The sequence below is a fragment of the Anarhichas minor genome, unplaced genomic scaffold, assembly GCF_050575085.1.
Source record: "Anarhichas minor isolate MPS153535 unplaced genomic scaffold, ASM5057508v1 ptg000095l, whole genome shotgun sequence".
Classification (NCBI taxonomy): domain Eukaryota; kingdom Metazoa; phylum Chordata; class Actinopteri; order Perciformes; family Anarhichadidae; genus Anarhichas; species Anarhichas minor.
This window is the reverse complement of record NW_027466541.1, coordinates 970,001-978,927: the sequence shown is the minus strand read 5'-3', so window position 1 is coordinate 978,927 and position 8,927 is coordinate 970,001. Positions and strand designations below refer to the sequence as shown.

Sequence of the window (8,927 nt, the reverse complement as noted above, 5' to 3'; positions counted from 1 at the left end):
AACTGGAAGTCCACGAGCGTGAAAAGGAGAGAAACCCGAGCAGCGGACACGAGCTTTAAAAATCAGAAGCGATGAATTAATGAAGCAGGGAAATAAAAATCATATTTATTGATGATTTCTTTCTGCTGAATGAAGCTGCGCGTGAATCAACAGGACGAGTCGCGAGACGGAATCAACAATGTCACGTTTCAGATGAGAATAAACATTTCATCACCACAGGAGAAGAAATCAGTGCTCGGTCCTCCGGGGACACGGTGAGGAAGAGGAGCACGACGTCATTTTATTCACTAATAAAACAAAGAGAACAGAAGAGAAGCAGAACCGGAGAGAGGACATGTGACGGGCTCTGGTCTACCGGGAGCACCGGGAGGAATCCCCGGTAAAATCAATCCATCACAGACAGTGAAATCAACAGGAGACAGACGGAGACCTGAACCAGAGAGGGTTTAATTAAAGAGTCCGCAGAGAGAAGAGTGAGTCTGACTTCATCATATTCATCATTATTATCATTAGTATTATTATAATATTACATATATTTATCATTATTATTATTATAATTATCTTTATTATTATATTCATTATTTTATTTATAATAATTCATTTAGGACAGCCCTCACCATCACCTCATTAAAACAGACACCGTCACGTTTATGTGTATAAACAGAAACTAAATATATAAATGAATATAAAATAGAATCATGTTGTTGTTGTTGTTGTTGTTGTTGTTGTTGTTGTTGTTGTTGTTGTTCTCTTAATGCGCATCATCCTCTGTGTTCTTCTTCTGCTCTTTGTGGATTATAACTCAGATGAAATATTCTGTTATATAATCGTCACTCAAAGAAGATTAAAATACATGAAAACAAAAAATGTAAAACTGTGAGAAATGAAAATATCAAAATCAGAACTCAGACCTGAGTTTTTGGACTTCCTAAAGAAACAAAGATTAAAGTCACAATAAGGAGTTTATTGTCACAGTTGGAGTTTGTTTAAGAACCAATCAAACGACAGGTGGGCGTGGCTTCACTTTGACATCTGTTGGTTTGAGGTTAAGTTTACATGATGAATGTTTTTAATGTTCCACTTTGGTGGTTTGCTGTCTTCTGATTGGACGGCGAGTCCAAAATGGAGGAAGCTATCGTAGCTTGTTAGCTGTGTGTCACTGTCCAGTTTATATAAGAAGTGGACGTCATCATGGGGACGTCTCTCATTGGTTGGAGACGTTTTGAAGCCTTTAGTTCGACGTTTTGTCCGTCGCCATCTTGTTTTTTTGCAACCAGTGAACAGGAAGTGACCATATCTGGACTCAGGAGGAGTGACGTAGAGACGCCGTATACGTCTCTGGTAGAGACCTGTCAATCAGTGTGTAGCCCCGCCCTAAAGCATCCTCTGCTTTATGGTCTGTTTGACTCTAAATGGACCATAACGAGTCGCAACATACTAAGTGAAGTCAAAGCTTCAAGCGTTATGCCGTGTTCACACCAAACGTGGCGCGAATCAGTCGCGAATCGCGCTGGACGCGCCGGAGAGGGGGCGTGGCTTATCGCCCTGAAAGCCGTTTAACTGTCCGCCATTAATCATGGAACAAATAACCTCTATTTCTGCTCAGTACGTGTTGTGGAAGTCACAGATATCCCGGGAAACTAAACGCCGTCATGTCTGGTTCATAACATTGTCCAGAGGAGCTCCGTGGATTTTATCGAGCTGTATTCACTGTGTCTAGTGAGCCACAGGTCGCTGTTTACTACAGCTGTATGAACACAACATAAACTGATCTGGTTGTGATTTAACGGCAATAAACCGACAAAAAGGGACTCAGAAATAACTACGTAATGATGCCGATTTGTAGGCTACTTGTCTTCTCAATGGAGCGGATGGATCGGTGCTAGGCTAAGCTAACATTGTAGCAGCTCCACTAACACTCAGACTAACGTCATCTAGATGTAAATACGGCAGCGTCTATTCATTGTTTGTACCATATGGTTTACACACACACATGTAGACACATAGTTTGGTCCGGTCTCTATTGATATGAGGGATCGTAGAGCTCTGGGTGAACACAGACGGCTACAGGATTTATTTCCTGATTCAACAACGGCAGGAAGTCAGTGATGACAGGGGGAGCAACTCAACGCTGATAGGCTATCACGCCGGGGCGTAACACGAATATTTCGGCGAAGTTCAAAAATTTTAACTCACGCGTTTGGGGCGATTTGGCGTTTGACGCAAATTTGCGTCAATGGCGCCGCGCCAGTCTCATCGCGTCTGTGCATAGACTTTGTATGTAACCTACTCGCGCGAATAATTCGCGCCGTGTTTGGTGTGAACACAGCATTAAACCTGCATTCTCTCTAGTGTCCACCAGGGGGCGACTCCTCTGGTTGTATAGAAGTCTATGAGAAAATGACTCTACTCTCTTGATTTATTACCTCAGTAAACATTGTAAACATGAGTTTATGGTCTCAATCTCTAGTTTCAAGTCTTCTTCAATACAGCATGATGTTCATTTAGTACATTATGGTCCATTTAGAGTCAAACAGACCATAAAGCAGGGGATGCTTTAGGGCGGGGCTACACGGTGATTGACAGGTCTCTACCAGAGACTATACGGCGTCTCTACGTCACTCCTCCTCAGTCCAGATATGGTCACTTCCTGTTCACTGGTTGATAAAAAAGATGGCGACGGACAAAACGGCGAACATAACGTCCACAAACCTACGAGAAATGTCCACATCTTAAAGAATATGATTGAAACATTTACATGTCCGTTGTTGTTTTTATTGATTTATTTTTGACCCATGGCTCTAACATCGTGTCTGTTGTGTGTTGATTCTGTATTTTGGTCTGTTTGTGTCACGTGTTGTTGTTTCTCCTCCATGTTTTTAGTCACGTTAGCATCACGACTGAACTACGATGTGGTTCATCAACACGTTAATGTGTTAATACTTTCATCATCAAAGACTTCCCATGAGCCTCAGCTGTGTTTACTGAGCATTAGCTCATGTTGGTGAACGTCATACCTTCTATGCTAATGTTAGCATTTAGCTCAGAGCACTGGAGTCTATTCTGATCTTCCTCTCTTCCTCAGTGGAGCTTCGCAGCGTGCTCCTCCTCGCCGTGCTGCAGTGCTGCTCCGTCGCTCGCGGCGGCTGTGAGCCTCGGCCGGTGAACATCGGCGCCGTGCTGAGTCAGAAACGCTACGAGCAGGTGTTCAAGGAGGCGGTGACCCAGGCCAACACTCTGTACGGGAAGGACAAGTTCAAGATGAACGCCATCTCCGTCACCCACAAACCCAACGCCATCCAGATGGCCCTGTCCGTCTGTGAGGACCTCATCTCCAACCAGGTGAGACCTGCTCCTGTCACATGACTCGTCCTGTCACATGACCCGTCCTGTCACATGACTCGTCCTGTCACATGACCCGTCCTGTCACATGACTCGTCCTGTCACAGGATGTCTTCATGAAACCAGTCAGGATGTCTTCATGAAACCAGTCAGGATGTCTTTATGAAACCAGTCAGGATGTCTTCATGAAACCAGTCACGATGTCTTCATGAAACCAGTCACGATGTCGTCATGAAACCAGTCAGGATGTCTTCATGAAACCAGTCAGGATGTCTTCCTGAAACCAGTCAGGATGTCTTTATGAAACCAGTCAGGATGTCTTTATGAAACCAGTCAGGATGTCTTCATGAAACCAGTCAGGATGTCTTCATGAAACCAGTCAGGATGTCTTCATGAAACCAGTCAGGATGTCTTTATGAAACCAGTCAGGATGTCTTTATGAAACCAGTCAGGATGTCTTCATGAAACCAGTCAGGATGTCTTCATGAAACCAGTCAGGATGTCAGGATGTCTTTGTGAAACCAGTCAGGATGTCTTTGTGAAACCAGTCAGGATGTCTTCCTGAAACCAGTCAGGATGTCTTCATTTCATAACAACAATCAAACAGAAATATTATTAACAAATACAGAAACAGAAAGATTTTCTCATTCAACATCATTCAGGAACGTTTTTCCTTTGTTGAAGAAATTAGGCCAAGGACCAGACAGACACTTTGTTCTAGAGAGAGAGACAGTCAGACAGACAGAATGAGGGAGTCAGAGAGAGAGAGAGAGAGAGAGAGAGAGAGAGAGAGACTGGTTGTCAGAGAGAGACAGAAAGACAGACATGGAGACAGACATGAAGACAGAGAGAGAGAGAGACAGAGAGAGAGAGAGAGAGACAGAATGGACGTCCGTTTAACATCCTCTCTCTGCAGAAACTGAGATACTGTATAATCCCTCCATCCTCCCAGAGGAGGGATTATAGACTCACACACACACACACACACACACACACACACACACACACACACACACACACACACACACACACACACACAGACTGTTTCCCAACATGTGATGTAGAAATTATTTCACAGTTTTATTCTGGTACTTCAAATCATAACATACTAATTCCACAAAGTAATAAAAGATCATTTGAACTATAATCTGCAGATTATTTTCTTTATTAATCGATTTATTGTTTGGTTTGTAAAAATAGTGAGAAATGAAATCAGAATTACCCAAAGTGACACTTTTCACAATGTTTGTTTATTACTGATACATTCACAGTATTAACATTATTAATGATACATTAACATTATTAATGATACATTAACATTATTAACATTATTAATGATACATTCACAATATTAACATTATTAATGATACATTAACAGTATTAACATTATTAATGATACATTCACAGTATTAATGATACATTAACATTATTAACATTATTAATGATACATTAATATTATTAATGCTACATTCACATTATTAACATTATTAATGATACATTAACATTATTAATGCTACATTCACATTATTAACATTATTAATGATACATTCACAGTATTAATGATACATTAACATTATTTACATTATTAATGATACATTCACATTATTAACATTATTAATGATACATTCACAGTATTAATGATACATTAACATTATTAACATTATTAATGATACATTAACATTATTAATGATACATTAACATTATTAACATTATTAATGATACATTAATATTATTAATGATACATTAACAATATTAACATTATTAATGATACATTCACAGTATTAATGATACATTCACATTATTAACATTATTAATGATACATTAACATTATTAATGCTACATTTACAGTATTAATGATACATTAACATTATTAATGATACATTAACATTATTAACATTATTAATGATACATTAACATTATTAATGATACATTAACATTATTAACATTATTAATGATACATTATCATTATTAATGATACATTAACAGTATTAATGATGCATTAACAGTATTAACATTATTAATGATACATTAACAGTATTAATGATACATTAACAGTATTAACATTATTAATGATACATTAACAGTATTAATGATACATTAACATTATTAACATTATTAATGATACATTCACAATATTAACATTATTAATGATACATTAACATTATTAACATTATTAATGATATATTAACATTATTAACATTATTAATGATACATTAACAGTATTAACATTATTAATGATACATTCACATTATTAATGATATATTAACATTATTAACAGTATTAATGATACATTCACATTATTAACATTATTAATGATACATTCACATTATTAACATTAGTAATGATATATTAACATTATTAACAGTATTAATGATACATTCACATTATTAATATTATTAATGATACATTCACATTATTAACATTAGTAATGATACATTCCAACTATAAAAATATTTTTACATTAATTAATTAATTGATTTACTAATGGTTTCAGCTGAACTTTTCTAAATTCAAATGTTTTTTGTTAAAAAATCTTAATCTGTAAAGAAGATAAATGACATTAGATAAATGACAAAAGTCTAATTTGTACTTATGTTAATATTATTTGTTCCGCTCTTGTTCCACTACTATATAATTATTATATATATTATATTATATATACTTATTAGTGCTGGGCAACGATTACAATTTTTTAATTAATTGCGATTAATCGCAAAAAATCATGCGATTAATCGCATTGTTCAATAATTAATTAAGTTCAATAATGAATTCAAAAGTAGTGTATTGTGCACTTTTATTTTGAAAGTAGTGCTATATGAACAAAAGGTCAATAACATTTGGTTTGTAAACACTTTAAACACACCAGGGCCCCGTTCCTCGTACGTGGCTAACTGAGTTAGCCGGATACTTTTCAGGATAAGATGACGTAGATCAGGCTTTTCGGTTCCACGAAGCAAGTTTGGCAAAATCACCATGGCAACACATCCATAAGCTTGAACCTGCTCCAGCGCTAACTGAAGGTAGCTGGATAAGCTGCCACTCCCCCGGAAAACATGGCAGCTCCTGTCATATACGGTAGTCTAATGCGCTTGTGCATCTACTGGGGGTTATACGGGAGTTCCGGAAATGCATGTAAAGTGAGACACACGGTGATCCATTAAAACCAGCTGAGCAAACTAAGAAGCCTCTATTGCATTAATGTACAGCTCCCTTCCTCAGAGATCCACTGATGAAGGAGGATATTAGTTAGATTAGCGTTTTATAGGGAGAGAGTTCTTCCACATCGCCAAGATCCGTCATCACATCATGATGACTTCCTATACGAGCGCTATCCATTCTGCCCACAAGGAATCATTTATTTACAGACCTTCTGGAGCATACATTGAACACCACACGCTGCAGCCGAGCATTGACTCTCACACACTGGATGCAGCCTTGAGCTGTTCTGCGAGTGGTACATTGTTGTACAGTGTCGGCGATGCGGAGAACATGGGGAAAGCCGCTGCATGCCGTGCTGTTGGTGAAGTTTATTTGGCGCTTAATAAAGTTATGGATGTATTCATTACATCACCATGGCACATATTGTACTGACTCAGCATTCTGAGTAATGTGTGTGTGTTAGTGTTTACTTGCTCTCATGTCCTCTTGATGGCTGCGTTGCATACATGAGGGTTAAAGCACTCATAATGATATGACAGTGTTATTAGTACACCAGCATGTCATTACTGTAGAACATGATGAAGGTGGACTCATGATAAGAATAGAGAGAATCACACTATTTATCTTCACTGCTTCAGTTGATTGAATGTCTGATGATGAATAACACACACACACACACACTGATCCGCCCACACACAGACTCACACACACAGATTCACACACACAGATTCAAACTGCTAGTTCTATATGGTAATCTACACATACATGTATATACACATATATAGTACATGATACATGAGCGCATACAGTACATATATCCTCATATTAATGAGTATCAGTTAGATCCTCTTTGGGCTTGTTTTTATCTTATTCTGAAAGAGTTGAGATCATTATTGTCGCTATAGATCTCATTGGATGATGCATTCATGAAGCCTACTGCCAGCAGTCACATTTAAAGACATACCATCTGATTGATTGGGGTGATGAGGCATTAAAATGAGCCGATACATTTACAACACTTACGCATTTAACTTGTCTGTGATATTCTGCGTGCTTCTTGTCTAGCCCTCACAGCGGTGGAGGTGTTAGATTTAGCCGTGATTATGGTCTTGAATTCCTCATATGCGTTCATGATCATCTCCTGCTCGTCAGCGGAGTAAAAAGAGGCTCTTTCTTTGACTTTATTTAACATTGTACTGTTAGAAAATCATGGTTTCGGTGATCGACGCTTCCCCCTTTTGAAGTAGGACGGGCACGCGCAATTATCCTGATCCTGATCGTCTGGTTCCAATTAACGAGACTGTTTGAGAGGATCAGCCTTGGAGAAACCAGATAGCCTGACATCAATCATCTCGTTAATTTAAGCTGCTAATAGGACATTTGATCGACTTAGCTGAACCACGTACGAGGAACTGGGCCCAGGTTGTTGTTAGCAGCAGTATTCCCTTTACACAGTAGCAGTTATAACACAGTTATAATGATTCTGATAATAGATATTCAGCTGGTGTTCATAACTTTATCTTCATATGTGTAAGAGATGCAATTTAAATATACAGGGCCAGCAGCAGCAGGAAGAGAAGGAAGAGACGCCACACAAACAGCTGTTCACCGCTCGCTGCCGGTACTTGTGTTAAAAATGTCTGCTTAATAATTTAAAAAAAACTGTTGACGCGCGATAAAATAATTGTCGGCATTAATTAACGAATGCGTTAACGCGACATTAACGTGTTAACTTGCCCAGCACTAACAATTATATAACAATATAACTAAAATCAATCTTCCTTTGCAGGTGTATGCGATTCTGGTCAGCCACCCTCCTCAGTCCAACGACCACCTGACTCCGACACCCGTCTCCTACACCGCCGGTTTCTATCGGATCCCCGTGGTCGGTCTGACGACACGGATGTCCATCTACTCTGACAAGGTAACCTGACCCCTGTTTCTACAGCGTCACAGGAACACCTGTGAAATGGTGAGAAGGTTTCACACCTTCATGGTGCTTTCCGGTGAAGGGTTTCTACATGGTGGTGTTCCTCAGGGCTTTATCCCGGGTCCTCTCACATTCTTTATTGACCACCAAACACTGACCCTGGAAAGCAAACTCCTCCATCAGTGAAACAGATTCAAGTAAAGAAGCATTGTTCAGATCTAGAGTGACACTCAAGAGCCAGTAAAACAAATAGTTGAAGCAGGTAAAAGCAGCAAAAATCTGGAAACAATCTATGGACATATGAATGAATTCCCCCGGTGTGTAACGGCCTCAAAGGTTGCTGGTTTGAGTCTGAACATGAGATGTAGTGACAATAACATCATCTTCCTCTTAAACATATTTACAGTCTGGACTCATTTGAAAGAATATTCTATCATATCTCACTATTTTCTGTATTCTGTTCTTTGTGCTTATTTATTTTGTTTATTGTTGAACA

The 8,927-nt window shown here is 38.5% G+C and overlaps 1 protein-coding gene across 1 annotated transcript in view; it reads left to right on the top strand.

Annotated features, from left to right (window-relative positions):
• Positions 1–320: 320 nt before the first annotated feature.
• The window catches only part of grin1b (glutamate receptor, ionotropic, N-methyl D-aspartate 1b), a 64,718-nt gene continuing 56,111 nt past the window's right edge, over positions 321–8,927 (top strand). Inside the window, exons 1-3 of the mRNA XM_076082492.1 lie at positions 321–473; positions 3,086–3,342; positions 8,291–8,425. Coding sequence (XP_075938607.1) covers position 473; positions 3,086–3,342; positions 8,291–8,425 — 393 coding nt within the window. The 5' untranslated portion in view covers positions 321–472. The remainder of the gene's footprint in view (positions 474–3,085; positions 3,343–8,290; positions 8,426–8,927) is intronic.